Below are 19,734 nucleotides of genomic sequence, written 5' to 3'. Positions count from 1 at the left end.
CCTCCAATCTGGTCAATTCCAACTGAACCAATAAGGAAAAAGCCATTTATCTTCCTCAACTAGACTTAAAATCATAGCCTCCAGGTTGCAATGATCTAATGCAAACCATCTTTCATCTTGGAAGCTCCGTGCTCTGTGTAGTTCTACAATGATTATTCCAGAAAGGAATATGAATTCCTGAGGGTCTGCTCTACATGTTAATGCAAAGGGCACAAACTGAGGGCCCATGGACCAAATATGGCCCATTAATATGTTTTGTTTCATAGTCTTCAAAAAAAAAAAAGTGAATCAATTATCAACATTTAAACAAAGATCTTTTTTTTTTAAAGATTTTATTTACTTGAGAGAATGAGCAAGAGACAGAAAAGCACAGCAGGGGGAGGGACAGAGGGAGAGAGAGAAGCAGACTCCCCACCAAGCAGGGACCACCCCCTCAATGTGGGGCTCAACCCCAGGACCCTGGGATCATGACCTGATCCAAAGGCAGATGCTTAACTGACTGAGGCACCCAGGTGCCCCTAACAAAGATCTTATATAAAATGTGAGTTACTGACTTCTTCTAGAAACAAAAACCTTAATATCAAATAACACTGATTACCAGGTGTACATTTCTGCCTGGCAAGGATCAGTAGAAGCTGGGCAGAGGCTGCTCCCTTCAGACAGGGTGCAAGCTCTCCCACTAACCCCAGTCCCTTCCATTTGGCTAAGTGCCAATCACTGCATCGCCACTATTGTTTTCCTTAGATGGAGACTGTTTCAGTATTCAAATTACTTGCCTGGTCTTTTAGTGTTTGAGTTTAACTGGAAAGGAATTTAGAAACAGGAAGAGAGCTTTCCTTAAATCCTTAAGTTCTCTTTATCATGCCTTCTCTTGTTTCATCCCAAACTGGAGGGAATACATCCTCTTGACTTGACCCAGCCTCCTCCATTCCAAAAGAGACCATGAAGAAGAATCCTTTATGGGCAAAGCCACCTCACCTCTGGGAAGCTGGCCATATTCACCAAAATCAGGTGTGGCGACTTCATGGAAATCTGGCCAATCTGGTTTAGAGCAAGCTTCCCATTAGCAGTTACCACAGTGATACGGTCAAGGGATCCTAGAAGCAAAGTCACAAAGTCTGAGAATTCAGAAGGAATTCCACCAGCCCCACACCCAAGTCCCTAGCTAATTCAGATTCAGCTAAGATCCAGGGACTCCTTATCAATGTGACAAAACTGCTCAAGGGGCTTTCACAGGAGCAGCAGTGTCATGTACTGGAAAGAGCTCTGAAATGTTGACAGAATTAGGACTTCTTTACCATCAACCAGGATGGCCAACCATAAATGGATTATTCAGAGACACAAAGAGAAAGGCAGAGAGGGGTCCCTTTAGACAAATTGGGTGTTGTCCCAGCAAACTGTTGTTAGAATAACATAGTACTTTACTATGGCCCAAAGATTTGACTTGAAGTATTCAACCAGATTCAATGTCATTGCAAGACAGGAGGTTATTGATACCACTGGCTTCAATCTGGAAGAGTCCAGGACATATAATGGTATAAGTCTCCATGATTCTGAAGACCAATAATCTGGGTTCAAGTACCAACTCTGCCACTGCCTGATTGTGTGACCCTGGGCAAATCCCCTCAACCTTTTGGCACCTGTGTCCTGATATCTAGATGTAACATAAAAATTGTACTTCTCTCATAAGGTTGTTATGAGGATTCAGTGAAAGAGTTTCTGGAAAGCATTTGTAACTATCTTGGCATATACAAGTGCCCAGTAAATGTTAAATTATTTCTTGACTTTTGTCTCAGTTTTAACCAAACTATTCTACTTCCAATTTCTCTAATATAATCTTCTCTTTCTTGCCTCAGGACTCTGAGTATATATTTTTCTTTCTATTGAGAATGCTCAGGACACCCGGGTGGCTCAGCAGTTGGCATCAGCCTTCAGCTCAGGGCATGATCCTGGTCCGGGGATCAAGTCCCACATGGGGCTCCTTGCAGGGAGCCTGCTTCTCTCTCTGTCTGTGTCTCTGCCTCTCTCATGAATAAACAAATAAAATTTAAAAAAAAAAAAAAAAGAGAGAGAGAGAGAGAATGCCCTTCTCTGCTCAGTTAACTCCTGCTCATTCTTTAACACTCAGATATAATAACATCCAATCTCAGAAACCTTATTTGACCTCTAGGCTGCATTACAAATGCCCTTATGAGCCCCCAAGGACCCTATGTACCCTTCTATAATAATTAGTATTTGCTGAATATTTCCTATGAGAAGACATTGTGCTAAATGCTTTCTATAATGTCTTTGCTTTCATTCTCACAATGACTATGCAATATTTGCACTACTTTATGGATGAAGAAACGAGGGACCAAATGGTAACTTGTCCAAGGTCACAACAGTTCTTCATAACGGAGCCTAAATTCAACCCAGGTCTGGCCAACTCTGAAGGCATGGTCTTCACCATTCTGCTTTGCTATATGGTTTTGTCCATCTTGGTTTACTTGTCTATTCCTTCACATTAGGCTCTAGGCTCTTGGAAGGTAGGAACAATGTCTTTTCTTTCTGTATCTACAGCACCTATTAATCAGCACAGTGTAAGTGCTCAATAACATTTTGGTGAATACATAAGTGTGTAGATGGACAAATGAATGGAAAAGGGTAAGAACAAACACATGAATAAATCTATACCTTAGACAACTATTAAGAGCAATCAACTTCTTTAGAGATAGAAATTGCTGGTAGACAGCTGGAGGTGTGAAAGGAAAAGTGCCTGCTGGTTCGGATAGTAATGAAAGAGGATATGTAAAATTTGGCATGCAGAAGACTGGCTAAGTTCAGTTTCACCCAGTCTCTTCATGGCCCCAAGTTCTACGGAGAACGTTACACAAACATAACCCTGAAGAGAAGGAGGCAAAGAGGAAATACCAATGGGAGGCCTTTTGAAAATGGATCTTAGCTCAGCTTTCCTGATTTGCCATAAGATCCTTTGCCACAGAAGTTGCAACGTGGGCTTTTCAGTATGCAATTGTGGTGGTTCCCATTCCCTAAATACATATCGACATAATGCATCAAATCCTTTTCCCTCAATCTGTCCCCAGCGAGAATCTCCCTCAGCCTCATTTCTGCCCCTCATTTTCTCAGAGGTTAACATTTAACAAATTACACTCCCTACCTCTTTCCAGGCCCATCATCTTTTTAAGTTCAACAAGAGTGGAGCTTGCTGGCTAATTTTAAGTATCACATTTCTCCCTGAGCTCCTCTCAAACTGCTCTCTGGTTTCGGCTGCAGAATGTTAACAGGCCAGAAAGCACAGGGGAGACAAAGCACTTTATCAGTTTCATACCTAAAATAATAAGCAAGTTTAAAATAAACAGTTGGGAGAGATTGAATGGCACGCTCTACTGCCAGCAAAGGCAGAAATGCCCTAGTCCAAAGTTTGACAAATGACGGAATGGTCTTCTGATTTCACATAGGATCTCGTCTCTCTGAACTCAGTATGTTTCTCCTGGTGTTTATAAATGGAGCTGTATATTTTTCACTTGGTTTTCTTAAGAACAAGTTCACAAAATATTTTCTAGTTTCCTTAGGAACTATCCCAACCAAGATGTGAGTGGGAGCAGCCCAAGCTCCCAGAGATAACTTCAGAGGGGGTCTCAGGCTTGACTCTAGGATGATGACAATTTCCAAAAGGCCAATTTAATAGCAATTGGATTTTTCCTGCCTGCCTGCACCATTAGCTGACAACTCACTTCTTCCATCACATCTGCAAACAGTTCTCCTAGACAGTTCTGACATTTCCCACTTAGAAAAGCCACTTTCAGGAAGTTATTAACCCAAACGGAATCTTCCTGGTCAAACTCAGGGGTACAGATATGCCTCAGATGGATAGGTTTGCAGCCACTTGGTTCCCAGAAAGCCATAAGAATGGCCAAATAGGATAAATCGGAAAAATCAGACCAAAGATGTCAGTTACTGTGAGATTAAATACCCAAAAATGTTTATATAGCATAGCCATAATAAAACTCCCATTTTCTGAGAGTGCAATTCCATGAGAGCAAAGATTATGCCTATTTTTTGTTCACCACTGTGTACCAGCATAATACTTACTTCAGAGTAGACAAATATTTGCTAAATGGATGAATCAGGTATTACTGTTAACTATGAGCCAGGCACTGTGCTCCAACCATTCTGTATTTATTTTAATACCTACCCCAAAGATATAAAGTAGGAATTAGACAAGGAAACTGAGGACCAGAAAAGTAAAGTAACTGTCCATGGTCACCAGTTAGTAAGTAAGTAACAAAACTGGGACTGAAACCCAGCTCTGCCAAAGCCATGATCTTTCCACTATGCCCCTCTCCAAAACTTTGGTTCAGTCACTAACCTGGTGAGGTCCTTATACTGATAGTTTTATTGAAATTATCTTTGAGTGCTTCCATCACAGACTTCATTTCTTCATCCACCTCTTCCAAGTTGATTATATCCTCAACCAAGGCAGCATTAAGATTCACTCTGGTTTGGAACTGTCCTTTCCCTTTGGCTAGAAAGTCAACAATCATTGAATAAAAGAACAGCAGCATAGACAGAGATAATAAACAATTAGTGAAGAAGTACCTACTAAGTGCAGGGAAAAAATGCCAAGTGCTAAAAAATTGTACATTAACAGTATCCTAAGAAAGAACTTTAATTATTGTTCACTAGGTCCCCAGAACTGTGCTAATCACTTTCTGAGATACTAGTGAAGACACAGGTTTTATAATGAAATACTTCAGGTGAAAATCCTGACTATGATGAATACCAGTTTTATGACTTTGGGCAAGTTACTCTACTTTTCTGAGTATCGGGTTTCTTGCCTGTGAAACAGGGATAATATCTGTACTGCCAGGTTGCTATGATACAAATTAAGTAATTCAAATACCTAAAAGAGCACTGTCCATATGGCAGGCACTCCATAAATGAATTCCTTATTTTTTAGAAAAATAAACTGAAAATGAGAAAGGTAAAGTGATTTGCCTAATGTCATAAGGTCCTGGAATTGTAAAGCCAAGATTTGGTCCCAGATCTGTCTAATTTTAAATCCAAGAACTTTCCATTAGATTGTCTCTGAAAAATCTAATTGGAGACACAGGAAACATATTAATTCATTTTAAAATGAATACTAAGGGAGGATATGCAAAGTATCTGATAGCCAGGACAGATAAAAAGAACAACAGTAGTTAACAAATATTAAACACCAGTAGTGGGGGAATCCCTGGGTGGCTCAGCGGTTTAGCACCTGCCTCCGGTCCAGGGCATGATCCTGGAGTCCGGAGATCAAATCCCGCATCGGGCTCCCTGCATGGAGCCTGCTTCTCCCCCTGCCTGTGTCTCTGCCAGCCCGCCCCCCCTTCTCGTGTGTGTGCGCGTGCCTGCTCTCTGATGAGTAGATAAATAAAATCTTTAAAAAATAATAAAATAAACACCACTAGTGGTAATAACAATGGTTTGTATTTCAGAAAATCAATAGCAATGGCAGCTGAATAAAATTTGATTTTATGCCTAAGCCACCAGTTCTTTTTCCATATACATTCTATATATATAGATCACTCCCATGAGTAATACAAATATTCCTGCCTTTCTTCATGGAAAGTAGGTGAAGGGGAAAAAAAAAAGTAAAAATACTAAGTAATACTATCTTACATTTGTTAACTATTTGACAAAATTTTTTTTTTAAAGATTTTATTTATTTATTCATGATAGTCACACAGAGAGAGACAGAGAGGCAGAGACATAGGCAGAGGGAGAAGCAGGCTCCATGCAGGGAGCCCGACGTGGGATTCGATCCCGGGTCTCCAGGATCGCGCCCCAGGCCAAAGGCAGGCACCAAACCGCTGCGCCACCCAGGGATCCCTATTTGACAAATATTTATTGAGATTTATTCACAACAAATTTCATTGAACATCTACAGTGGGCCAGATCCTGTGATATTTCTAGAGTATATATATATTTTTTAAGATTTTATTTATTTATTCATGAGAGACGCAGAGAGAAAGAGGCAGAGACATAGGCAGAGGGAGAAGTAGGCTCCATGCAGGAAGCCCGATGTGGGACTCAATCCCAGGACTCTGGGATCACGCCCTGAGCCAAAGGCAGACGTTCAACCGCTGAGCCACCCAGGTGCCCCTCTAGAGCATATTATAATAATTTGCAATGCAATTTAAAACACATTCTTCTAATTAGAGAGTCAGAGCAGTTCTCAGAGGTAAGAAAAACAGAGTTTATTATTGTCCCCCTTGTATGGGAGATGAGATGAGAAATCTACAGCATTTAATTGAATCCACAGCACTTAGAGAAATCTAAGCACTTAAGTGACTTGAATGTTTTCCCCGAAATACCAACTAGTAAGCGCCAGAGTGATTTTTAAAAAAAATATGTATTTGCTTGCACCATCACTGTGCTTGAAACCTTATTGCTCTTAAGTTAACAGAATGATGGCTTAAAATTTTCAGAAATGATGAAAGATGAGAATCTTCAGATTTAGAAATACAGGTTCCAAGTAGGATAATAAAAGTAAATTCATACCTAGACATCCTGCGAATGCAGAAAAGCAAGGACAAAGAGATCCTGAAAATAGCCCGAGATAAAAGACAAGTGATCCATAAAGGATCAAAATTCAGAATAACAGCAGACTCTCCAAGAACAACAACATGAGCTAGGAACGATGGAAACAAGATCTTCAACTTTTGATCTTTCTTAAACTAAGAATGCATGTTAAAAATTTTAAGTTATGCCCAACAATATTAGAATGGATAATATGAATGAAATAGTATACAGCCATCAGAAAGAAGATCTACAACTACACAGAAGAAAATGACTCTCACAAACATAACATTGAGCAAAGAGGTTAGACACCAGAATACAGAGTGTGCAGTACAAAAGCCAGATACAAGAATACACAGTACAAAACTAATCCATGCCATTAGAAGTCAGAATAATAGTTACTTACAAGGAGTAGAAGGTGGGAAGTTACTAGAAGGGAGCATAAAGGGGACTTTTGACATGCTGGGGAATGTTCTGGGTTTTGATCTGAATGCTGATTATACAAGTGTTTTCAGCTTGTGAAAATTATCAAGCTGTTTCTTATGATAGCTGCATTTTTCTATAGGTGCTTTTAATTCCTATAAAAAGTTAAAAACAGAAATTAAGGGTAACTGCTAAGACAATAAGAAATAAAAATGTGCAACTTCCAAATCAGCAAGCATGAAAAAAGAGAAATCAAGAAACTGGATTAATTCAATGGAAAGGAGAGGAAAAAAAGGAACTAAAAAACTATGATAAAGTACAAAATAAACTGACAGATACAAATGCCTATAATCACAATAAATATAAACAGACCAAGAAGAGAGTTAGAGATTATCAATAAGAACTTTTTAAATCTAGTCATATACGATACATAAGAAGATTTACCAAAACGTGAGATTATAGAAAATTTAATGTATAGGAATGGAAAACTATAACCCTGGCAAATATTAAACAAAAGAAGGCCGATGCAATTATATTAGTAACTAAAAATAGATTTTAAGACAAAATGCATTATTAGAAAAAATGAAGACCATTTCACAATGACAGTAGAAATCAATTCACCAGAAAGATATTACAATTTTGAGCTTAAATATACCCCATTACATAGTCTAAAAATTAACAGAATTAAAGGGAGAAACTGATGAATCTACAAGCATACAAGGACATCCAAAATACCTTTCTTCATAACTGATAAATTGAGCAAATAAAAAAAAATAGAAACTTTGATCAACAAAATTAGCCAACTCAATCTAATGGTCACATATACAATCCTGTACACAGCAATAAAAGAATACACATTCTTCTCAAGCACACTTGGACCTTTATACAAAATGACCATGTTCTAACCCACAAAGCAAATTTCAATAAATATCAAAGAATATTATAATAGGACACATTCTCTGATCTCAGTAGGATTAAGCTAACTCCAAAAACACATATGCTTGAAAAATTTTAAGCACTTTCAAATAACTCATGGACTACAGAAACACACAATGAAAATTTAAAATATTTAGAAAAAAACAATAAAAATACTATACATCTAAAACTTCTAGGAGGCACCTGAAGTTGTATGTATGTATGTATGTATGTATGTATGTATTTATTTATTTAAAGATTCTATTTATTTACTCATGAGAGACACAGAGAGCAAGACAGAGAGGCAGAGACACAGGCAGAGGGAGAAGCAGGCTCCATGCAGGGAGCCTGACGTGGGACTCGATCCCAGGTCTCCAGGATCAGGCCCTGGGCCGAAGGAGGTGCTAAACCGCTGAGCCACCGGGGCTGCCCATGAAGTTGTATTTAGATAGAAGTTTATAGCTATACATGCTTATAAGAAAAGAACAAAGGTTGAAAATTGATGAACTGTCCAGTTCAAAGGATAGAAAAAGAAGGAAATGGGAGAAAATAAACAATAAAGGGCAGAAATCAATAAAACTAAAAAGAGATCACCAAAATTAAAAGCTCTTTTTTAAAAGGCTATGAAACTGACAAACTTCTGTCAAGAAGAAATGAGGGAGAAAAGGAAGTAGAGAAATCAATAACATTAAGAAAGAACAGGAGGAGACCATTACCAAAACATTAGAGATTTCAATAATCTTAAGAGACTATTATGGACAACTTTATGCCAACAGCTTTGTAACTTAGAAATAATGAAACGAAAAAAAAAAAAAAGAAATAATGAAACGTTTCCTGAAAATATACAATTTACTGAAACTAACTGAAGAAAAAACAGAAAATCATAATCATTAAAGAAACAATAGGATTTAAAGTCTGTCTACATATAATACCAGGTCCAGATGACTTCACACGCATTCTACCAATCATGTGAAGAACCAATTAATCCTGATCTTATCGACCATCCCACTGTGAGAGAGACAGAGACAGAGATGAACTTCCCAACTCACATTATGGGACTAATACAGTCTTGATACCAAAACCTGACAAGGATAATGCTAGAAAGTTATACTCCTCAATATCAGAGAGTTACATTAAAGCTAATCTCATATAAAAGTATAGACTCAAAAACCTTAAATTAATATTAGCAAACCAAATCCAATAATGTACATACAAATCATGTATCAAAAGTGGTTTAGGGGATCCCTGGGTGGCTCAGCAGTTCGGTGCCTGCCTTTGGCCCAGGGCGCGATCCTGAGTCCTGGGATTGAGTCCCACGTCGGGCTCCCGGCATGGAGCCTGCTTCTCCCTCCTCATGTGTCTTTGCCTCTCTCTCTCTCTCTCTCTCTCTATGTTTATCATGAATGAATGAATGAATGAATAAATAAATAAATAAATAAATAAATCTTTTTTTAAAAAAGTGGTTTAACATCAGAGAAAGCTACTGATGTTGAGTCACCCCATTAACAGATTAAAAAAATAGATGACCGTCTCAATAAACGCAGTAAGAGCATTTGATAAACTTAATACTCATTCAAACCAAAAATTCTTAACAAAATAGGGACAAAAGATATTTGCTCAAAAGAGACTACTGAAAAATAAAGCAAACATAATTCTTGATGTTAACATAGGAGGATGCATCCCCTGTAAAGTCAGAAATGTAATAAGGATGCCTACTATCATCAGTCACATTTATTCAACTTATATTAGAGTTCTTAGTCAATGGCAGGGGGGAGGGAATTAGAAAAAGAAAAGGTATATGAATTAGAAAGGTCTATGGATTAGAAAAACAAAGCTATCATTATTTACAGATATTATGATTACCTAGAAAATCCAAAAGAACATACAAACAATAGATCTAATAACAGAGCTCAAGGTTGCAAAACACATCAGTGTATAATAACCAAAAGTGTTCCTATTCACCAGCAACCTAACAGAACACATAATCTTTAAAAGATATGAATTTAAAACAACAAATCATCCATAAAAATAATACCATAGATATACTCATGACCTTAAGGTAGGGAAATTTTTCTTAAACAGAAAAAAAAAAAAAAAAAAAGCACTATCCATAAAGGAAAGCTTGATAAATTGGACATTAAAATTAAGAACTTCTGTTCATCAAAAACCACCATTAAGGGATCCCTGGGTGGCGCAGCGGTTTAGCGCCTGCCTTTGGCCCAGGGCGCGATCCTGGAGACCCAGGATCAAATCCCACGTCAGGCTCCCTGCATGGAGCCTGCTTCTCCCTCTGCCTATGTCTTTGCCTCTCTCTCTCTCTGTCTCTCTCTGTGACTATCATAAATAAATAAAATTAAAAAAAAAAAAAAAAAAACCACCATAAGAGTGAAAAGGCAAGCATGTCAGCAATACATATGTATGACAGAAGTCTTTAAAACTCCTACATATCAATTTTTTTTAAGTGGGCAAAAGACTGGAAAAAGGATAAACAAAGAGCCAATAAACAAATGTAAAGATTATCTAATCATTATTATTATTATTAATCATTACTATCTAATCATTATTCATCAAGAAATTACAAATTAAAACCACAATGAGATATAACTGCACACCCATCAGAATGGCTAGAAATAAAAAGACTGACTATATACCAAGTGTTCAAAAATATGTGGAGCAAAGGGAAAGCAAAAACATTTTTGGTAGGGGTGTACCCTGGCACAACCATTTTGGAGAACTGTATGTACAGAAACTGAATATACACATCCTCAAAGACTCAGAGTTCCCACCTCTTGGTATATGTACACCAACAGAAAATTATTCATGTGGGCATCAAAAGCCACATACAGGTGTGTTCACAGTAGCATTATTTATTTTAGCTCAAAACCAGAAGCAACTCAAATGCCCATCAACTACAGAAAGCATACACAAGTTGTGGTGTAAGCATTTCCTAGGATCCCATAAAGAAAGTAAAATGCACAAACAACTACCACATGCAACAACAAAGACAAATTTCACAAATAGATTGCTACCAAAGGAAGCCAGGCACATAGGAAGCCAGACTTAAAAAGGGCAATTCGAATCTACGGTGCTAAAGTCAATAAAATGGGTTATCTTTTGAAGGGTGACAACTGAAAGGGACGTGTGGGAAGCTTCCAGAGTCTGAGTGATGTTCTGTATCTTGATGTGGGTGACAGCTACAAGGCTGTGATTCATTTGACGAGAATTCTCTGACCTGTAACCACTTACAATTTACGTGTGTACTTTCCTGCGTATATAACTCAAAAATTTACTTTAAAAATATATGTATGTGACCAAAATGATGACTGCTCAGAAATAAACCTGATCAAAGAAATGTTCATGCAGAAATCTTTATGGAGAAAAACTCACACTATGATTATAAAGTTCATCTACAAGAGCAAAAGGCCAGAAAGAAGAAAATGAGAAAGTGTTGTGCGTAGGATGAAGGGAAAGATTTGTACCCCTAGATTTAAGACTTTATAACAGTGATTCAGGTAGAAATGAATTTAGTGTAGGGAGAGATATGTAATCAACAAAATTAAGAGCTCAGAAATAAAATACATATAAAGAAACTTGACATGCTACAGAGGAATAAAGAATGGGCTAATCAACACGTGATACTGACATAACCTATTACCCGTTATAAAAAAGAAACTTAAAAAAAAAAAAAAGAAACTTAAAATTACATTCCCAACTCACAACATATTTAGGAATAAATTCCATATAGATTAAAAACCCATGAAAAGTAGAAATCTCTAAGATATTTAGAACTTAATATAGAAGAGCTTTACGACCTTGGATAGGTAAGGATTTGTTAAATAAGACATAAAATGTATAAATGATAAAAGAATGGACTAAAGAATCTGACCATATTAAAACTTATGCTCGGTATGCCTGAGCAGAAGATGTGGCTCAGTGGTTGAGCGCCTCCTTTCAGCCAGGCTGTGATCCTGGAGTTCCAGGATCGAGTCCCACATCGGGCTCCCTGCATGGAGCCTGCTTCTCTCTCTGTCTGTGTCTCTGCCTCTCTCTGTGTTTCTCATGAATAAATAAATAAAATCATTAAAAAAATAATAAAAAATAAAATAAAGCTTATGCTCAATAAAAGATATCATTAAGTAAAAAACAAAGCAGACAGTTATAACATACAATCTACGGAGTACTCTCATTCCTAACACAGTAAGAATCCAATAAATCTAAAAGAAAAAAGTCAAACAACTGAGTTTTTAAAGAGGCAATCAAAAAAAAACATAAAAACTAATAGCCAATTAAATTTGAAAAGATGCTGCTTAGATGCTGTTGCTAACATGTATGATGCTGTGTGTATCAGGAGCCCACCCACCCCGTTTCCAGTTCTGCCACTAACTAGATGGGACCATGGACAAACATCTTACATAGGCACCTCAGCTTCCTCATTGGCAAATGGTGAGATCTGTGCTTCACGAGATAATCATAAAAATTTCTTCACTGGATAATTATAAATCTTTCGCTGGGTAGTTAAAAATATCAACATATTAAATATGTGAATTTAAAAATATTAGTGCAAGATACAGATTAAAAGTTGTTGCCATTATCAGTATTAACAGAATGTAAGTCTTCTAAGTATTAATGCTCTTTCAGTAACTTGTTCATTTTCCATTAATAGAAAAAGGAAGGTCCATATGAAATGATAAAAGCAAAGTGAGTGGAAAAAATAGTCAGCAGCGTATTCCCGGCACCATCCTTGGGAACAGACTCCCTGACCCACCACTGCAAATAGCTGGTATGTCTGACTATTGTCTGTCACTCCATTCATTCATTCAACATTTTTTGATACAATACTACGTGTTGGGCCCTGTTAGGTACTAAACAAGATACAGATCCTAACATCATAGGGTCTGGCATACAAGACATACAACAAGTAATAATTAATCTTACAATTAATTGATTAATTAATGGGTGCTGTGCTAAGGACGTCAAAGGTAAAATAACAGTGCATCTGAGTGCACGTAACAAGGGACCTGACCCAGTCCAAGAGGTCAGAGGGGGCTTCCATGAGGAATAGACATTTAAGCTGAGAGCTGCGGTATATCAAAGTTTCATTCTTGGATGACACAAACCATTAAGATCATCCATCTAAATCCATGGCTTTAAAACTTCCTAACCCAACAAACTTCTGGTTTTAATTTTACTTCCAACATAGGTCTTCCTATAAGGAGAAAATACGTTGATCAACAGAGTTGATCTCTGCCACAAATAGTCTGATTTGCTTGGCACTTATAGCTCTGATTCTAAAACTAAAAGAAGGAAATCAGACATTTTATACGCAATGGTAACCTAGGAGGCAGCACAGTAATGAGCAAACAGACCCTCGGTTCTACCACTGTCTCTGCCACTGTAGTATCTTTTAAGCTGATCATTTCCACTGTCTGAGACACCATCTCATCATTCTTCTACAAGGAGAGAAATTCAGTATCTCTCGGAGATCCCTTCCAGCTGTGATAATCATATATCTCTACCTTTGGCTTTCTTGGTAGCAAAATGACGGACTGGTAGAGCTGGAAAGGCCATGGATTGCTCATGGTCATTTTGTCTTCCACTCACTGTCTTCAGTGTCCCTTCCGAAATAGGTCTGGTCAAGGCTGCAAGGTAGTTACAAAAGACAGGGTGGACCAAGCGGAAGCATCTTAAACCCAAGGCCATGACTGAAGACAATACTCGTGAACATTCACTAAAAAAAAAAATAAGACAAAAAGGAGATCTAAGTAAAAGAGACTATGATGCAACTTCAGAAAATATTTTGTACCAATTATCAAGCAACCCCTGCAAACTGAGCTATGTGCTAGGCAGTTTAAATATATTATCTCTTCCCATCAGCCATCTGAGGAAATATGATTAGTCCCATATTAGAGGATGAAGATATTGAGGCTCACAGAGATTTAAGCAACTTGCCCACAGTCTAAAGGACTCCAAATCACCAGGCTCTTACTACTGTACCAAATGCCTCTTATGGCACACAAGGAACACAGAGTAAGTAAATGCGCAGCAGCCTAAGTCTTTAATGATGCTAATTAAACCCTTACATGAAAAAAAGGCAAAAAAATCTTGATAAAGTTATACTATAAAGAGGGAGGGCAGAACACTGGAAGACGACTTTAACCTAAATTAAAAAAAAATCATTTCAACAGGCATAAAATGACTGGAAAATTCACACGACAGCATTTAACTAAAAATTTCCTTGGTTCCTTATGCACTGATTACCAATTAGAATGCACTTTAATGTGAGTCTGAAGCATGGTTGAGGTTTGAGGTCTTCCATGTTATAGAACTAAAGCTCTGGAAAATGCCACTCTCTTCTGTGTTAACACAAGTTAGACATTATACATCTAAGGTCTGACCACGAAAAGATGCTGGAGCCTACAGCTAGCATCTGCCAGGAATCTGGCTATCACTCAGTTAAAACTGAGAACAATTCGCATCAAATACCTGAAAGCTACTATCTTTGAAAATCCGTCCTACACCTCATTAAAAAAAAAAAAAAAAAAAGCCCCATTCTAAAATGTTGATGCAGTAGAACTAAGTAAGAGCATGTGCTCTGTAGCCAGGAAGACCTGGAATCCAATGCAAGCTCCATCACTGACTAAATGCTCCTGAACATTTCTGCCACTTGATTCCCTCAACTGTAAAATGCGGATAATTAGAGTTACTTCTCAGGGTTGGTAGAATAAATGAGTTTATGCAGGTAAAATAATTGTCACAGTGCCAGATGACAGCAGGAGCCCCCCAGAAAGGATAGCTGTTGATAGCTATCACCTTTCCTTTCAAAAAGACTCCCACACAAGAAAAGTCAGATACAATAAAGAAATCTTGCATGTCATTACTAATGTACAAGATAGCTTAGTCAATCAGATCTGGATGCACATTTCAACTTTGGGCAATTCACTCCACCTATCTGGGCATCCCTTTCTTCATCTCCAAAACGAGAAAAAGAATCTTGATCTTAAAATGAAATAGTATGTATATGCAAAACACCTAGCACAGTGCCAGGGATATAATACCTGCTTAATAAATGCTAGCTATCATTATCATTATTTCTTAAAAGAAAAGTAAATAAATAGAGCAAAGGCAAATAATTTCTCCTGATGGAATTCTTTTTTCTCCTGATGGAATTTTTAATAGCAAGGGATGCTAGACGACAGTGATTAGTATACAAAGTTGGTCAAAGTAAATCTGGATTAAAAAAATCAAGAAGTATCTTTTCCTCTTTTTTAATTACTATCAATAGCTACTATAAATTGAAGTCAGGCCCAAGCTGCTTGCTTTACCTGTATATATTTCACTTAATCCTCCCAATAATGCTACAAAGTATAGTAATCCCCATTTTACAGATGTAGAAACTGAGGCTCAAGAGAGTCACTGTCCAAGGGCATGAAACTATAGAGCTCTGCCCTATCTTGGCAAAACTGTTCACAAAATTTGGCTCTAAGTGTGGTTTCTATATCTAGATTTTTCTAAGATAGCCAATGCCTAACCCACACTTATATCCAAATATGGCTGTGTAATAATGTGGGTTTTATTTTATTATTATTATTTTTTAATCTACAGGGTTTCAGTTTGGCTGCTCCATTTAAGACAGGTTTCCTGGTATTCCTGTTGCAGGTCATAGAACCAATCTGCAAAGCAACAGGAAATCAAAATGGGTTAGAAATAAACAACTTTTGACAGAAAATGCAGCACCCAAAAGCAGACCCAGTACATGTGAACGGAAGACAACTCTATAAATAAACCACATTGTTGAAAGGTTTTAGGAGTAGATTTTAATTGCACAGAGGTCAGGAAATTTCAAAGTGGAAGTTCAATAAAGGCAGTCCCTTAGGCCCTTTACTTTAAGGACATGCATATTAACAGTTCAGCACAGAAGTATTAAAGTCAAGGAAAGGAACTGTCATGGGAGTCCAAGTATTATACAACAAAATTAACCTATACTCAGAAAAAAAATGTGCCAGGAAGTCAATGGGCTTTGGATACAGTATTGAACTGGAATTGTGACCTTACTAGCTGTGCGTTCCTGGGTAGATCATTTAGCCTCTCTGAGCTAGTTTGTACCCCATTTTAACTATGATGATTTTTATTTTTTTTTTAAGATTTTATTTATTTGAGAGAAAGAGAGAGAGCATGAGCAGAGGGGAGGGGTAGAGGGAGGAGAAGCAGGCTTCTTCCTGAGCAGGGAGCCCAACATGGGGCTGGATCCCAGGACCCCAGAACCATGACCTGAGCTGAAGACAGACACTTAATCAACTGAGCCACCCAGTCACCCCAATCATGGTGATATTAATGAGCTTTTAAAAAGATAGTTTAAAAAAGAAAAGAAAAGAAAAGAAAAGAAAAGAAAAGAAGAAAAGAAAAGAAAAGAAAAGAAAAAGAAAATTATAGGGATGCCTGGGTGGCTCAGCGGTTGAGCGTCTGCCTTTGGCTCAGTCTGATCCCAGATTCCTGGGATCAGGTTCCACATTAGGCTCCTTGCATGGAGCCTGCTTTTCCTCTCTCTGCCTGTGTCTCTGCCTCTCTTTCGGTGTCTCTCATGAATAAATAAATAACATCTTTCAAAAAAAAAAGGATGATTATAACAATAACAATGAAACAACTGCCAACACAGAGTTACAAAAAGTATTCTTAGTGCTGTACTGCACACATTCACTCACTTGAGCCTCATGATACACTATGAAATAACTATTATTAGCATACCCATTCTATGGATGAAGAAACAAAGGCACAGATAAACAATCTGCCCATTATTAGATTTCAGGAAATCTAATACCAGAGTCTGTGCTCTTAACCACTATATTATACTATCATGTATATGAAACATGCACAGCAATTACTGACATTATTATTCAAACTGTTGAAGTAATTTTTAAAGCTATCTGAAGCACATAATGTTTTTTCCAAAGTTAAGATTCTCAAAACTTGACTTTCTCTGTTTTCCACAGAAGGTGTATTTTAATTTTGGAAAGAACTAGATGAAGGACAAAAAGCCATCGCTTATCCATTGTCCCAGCAACCTCTCCCAATCCAGCTGTAGATTAGCTTATAATATGCACATTTTTATAAACACCGGTGTGGGCCCTTGCTGTATATAAAATACTTCCACATGTATTATTCAATAACCAGATTTGTGATTACCACCCACACTTTACAAATAAGCACACTGATTTTTCATTTCCTGGAATGTTCCTCCTGCTCCTAGGCCTTCAAACATACTGCTGAAGTTGAATCTGCTTGGGAATGATCTTCCCCCACCTCTTTAATGAACTACCTCCCATTTTTCTTTCAGATTTCAGCTTAAGCATTGCTTCTCAAAGAATGCCTTCTTTGGCCATCTCCTCCAGCTCAACTAGATCACATGTCCTGTAGCCCACTTTTTTTTTTTTTTTTAATTTCTTTTTTTTGTATGATAGTCACACAGAGAGAGAGAGAGAGAGAGAGGGGCAGAGACACAGGCAGAGGGAGAAGCAGGCTCCATGCATCGGGAGCCCGACGTGGGATTCAATCCTGGGTCTCCAGGATCGCGCCCTGGGCCAAAGGCAGGCAGGTGCTAAACCACTGCGCCACCCAGGGATCCCTGTAGCCCACTTTCATTAACACCCTATACTTCTTAATAGCAGTCAGACTTTATCAGCTAATATTTGTGTACTTATCTGATCATTACCTAAGTCCCCCCATAAGACTATAACCATCCCAAGGACCGACCTATGGTTGTCTTGTTCATTGCCATACCTCCTGTACCCAGCACAGTCTCTGAACACAGAAGACACTGAATACGAGGGATGAATACACGAGAGTCTAGAAAGAGTAAATCCGTGCCCAAGTTCACAATTATGGTGCAAGATTTGGGATCTAAGCCTCGGAGTGAAGGTCCTGCGTTCTACTTCCCAATAGCGCTCCGATGATCTCTTGGTTTGCCAGATTTTTCGTGTAGATAGTCGGGTATGCTCTCTAAATTCCGTGCCTTGTAAAGAAAGCATTCAGTGCCTTGTAAAGGTGATTTCTAGCAACTGACTATATGGTGTCTGACTATTCATAGTATCATGACTGTCGTATAGAATCGTGTCCCTGACGTAGCCAAAGGAGGATAAGACACTTTAACAGGTGGGAAAAGAGCTTTTGCCTGACAGCTAGAAGGTATGGATCCCAATATTCCTAACTCATCACTCCCTGCCAACCAGTCCTCTGCGGACTCAAAATCATCTGTCCTCAAAAAGCATTTGTGGGGATCCCTGGGTGGCGCAGCGGTTTGGCGCCTGCCTTTGGCCCAGGGCGCGATCCTGGAGACCTGGGATCGAATCCCACGTCGGGCTCCCGGTGCATGGAGCCTGCTTCTCCCTCTGTGTCTCTGCCTCTCTCTCTCTGTGTGTGTCTATCATAAATAAAAATTAAAAAAAAAAAAAAAAAAAAAGAATCTCAGCCACCTGATTCTGTCACTTAGCCAAGTCACTTGACATCTGTGAGCCTCAATTTCCTCATATATACAAAAGGGGTAGTAATACCAATCTCACAGGATTGCTATAGGAGTTAGATAAAAGAACCTTTATCACAGTGCCCAGCACATACTTAACATGCCTTGAAATTGGGCAGCCCAAGTAGCTCAGTGGTTTAGCACTGCCTTCAGCCAGGGCATGATCCTGGAGACCCAGGATCAAGTCCCACGTCGGGCTCCCGGTGCATGGAGCCTGCTTCTCCCTCTGCCTCTCTCTCTCTTTCTCTCTCTGTGTGTGACTATCATAAATAAATAAAAATTAAAAAAAAATAAATAAAGAGGTTAAGGGCAGCCTGGGTGGCTGAGCGGGTTAGTGCCGCCTGCAGCCCAGGGCATGATCCTGGAGACCCTGGATCGAGTCCCACGTGGGGCTCCCTGCATGGAGCCTGCTTCTCCCTCTGCCTGTGCCTCTCCCTCTCTCTCTCTGTGTGTGTGTGACTATCATAAATAAATAAAAATCAAAAAAAATTTAAAAAAAAAAAAGGCATTTGCGGCAGCTCTTGTATGTGACCTGTATCAACCCGTTTCCCCTACCTGGGTTGTGTTTCCTCGTCCGTAAAATGAAGAGGTCGGACTAGATTCTGGGCAGCGCGGTGGCCTGTGGTGGAAAGAAGACGACACCGAGCTTAAGAGGAAAACCTGGGAGAGCGTCGTGGCTCTAGCACTTCCCAGACCTGTGACCTCGACCTCACCTGTAAGAGGCGGAGGACGGCGCTGCTGGCGAGGACGCCCGAGCGAGGGGAGCGCTGCCGCGACACTAACTAGGCTGCAGCCACCGCAGTAAGCACCGTCGGTCGGTTACGAGCCGAGGCTTGGCCGCGTAATTCCCACCGCCTCCGGCCCGTGGGGCCCTTGTCGTGCTCCCTCTGAGCTTCCATTTCTTCCTCGTGGGAGGTGGGGGGACCATACTACCTACTCCCACGGGAAAGGGGAACGTCCCTGCCCGATAGCGGGCCGCCAAGAAGTGGCTGCTGCGGGGCAGGGTCCCTCCCCTCCGCCACCCACGAGATTCCGAGCTGGGCGGGCGAGCCCCATGCCCGCCCCCGCGAAACTCCGGGGGGGCGACAGGTCCCGCCCCCGGCCCTACGGAGGAAGCCGGACTCGCACGCAACCGGCCGCGGGACGGCGATCGGAGCCCCCCGAGGGGAAGTGTCCGGCGCCAGGGCCCCAGGGCCCCGCGCGCGCCTCCACGCCGAGCAGGGGCCACTCACCAGCTGTCGCCCCGGGCGCTCGGAGCGGACCCACGCGACCGCGGGGACGGCGGCGGCGCAGGCGCCATGACGTCACGGGGCGGGGCG

At 39.7% G+C, this 19,734-nt stretch overlaps 1 protein-coding gene across 5 annotated transcripts in view; it reads right to left on the bottom strand.

Moving 5' to 3' along the window:
- MRRF (mitochondrial ribosome recycling factor) overlaps nucleotides 1-19,717 on the bottom strand; it is a 57,658-nt gene extending 37,941 nt beyond the window's left edge. For 2 of the 5 annotated variants that reach the window (XR_013353722.1, XM_077850591.1), the window contains exons 1-5: nucleotides 19,648-19,717; nucleotides 18,971-19,034; nucleotides 13,419-13,630; nucleotides 4,370-4,525; nucleotides 979-1,097 (exon numbers count right to left, since the gene is read on the bottom strand). Coding sequence is in view for 2 of the 5 variants with exons in the window: in XM_077850591.1 (XP_077706717.1) it covers nucleotides 979-1,097; nucleotides 4,370-4,525; nucleotides 13,419-13,602 (459 nt within the window). In the remaining 3 variants the exon portion in view is untranslated. Of the gene's footprint in view, nucleotides 1-978; nucleotides 1,098-4,369; nucleotides 4,526-13,418; nucleotides 13,631-18,970; nucleotides 19,035-19,128; nucleotides 19,458-19,647 lie in introns of those variants that run through there. The other 3 variants (XR_013353724.1, XM_077850592.1, XR_013353723.1) reach the window with 2 other exon arrangements.
- Nucleotides 19,718-19,734: the final 17 nt, after the last annotated feature.

Source organism: Canis aureus, chromosome 16 (assembly GCF_053574225.1).
Source record: "Canis aureus isolate CA01 chromosome 16, VMU_Caureus_v.1.0, whole genome shotgun sequence".
In the NCBI taxonomy this organism is placed as follows: Eukaryota; Metazoa; Chordata; class Mammalia; order Carnivora; family Canidae; genus Canis; species Canis aureus.
The sequence above is the reverse complement of the archived record's forward strand: the minus strand, read 5'-3'. Positions and strand labels throughout refer to the sequence as shown.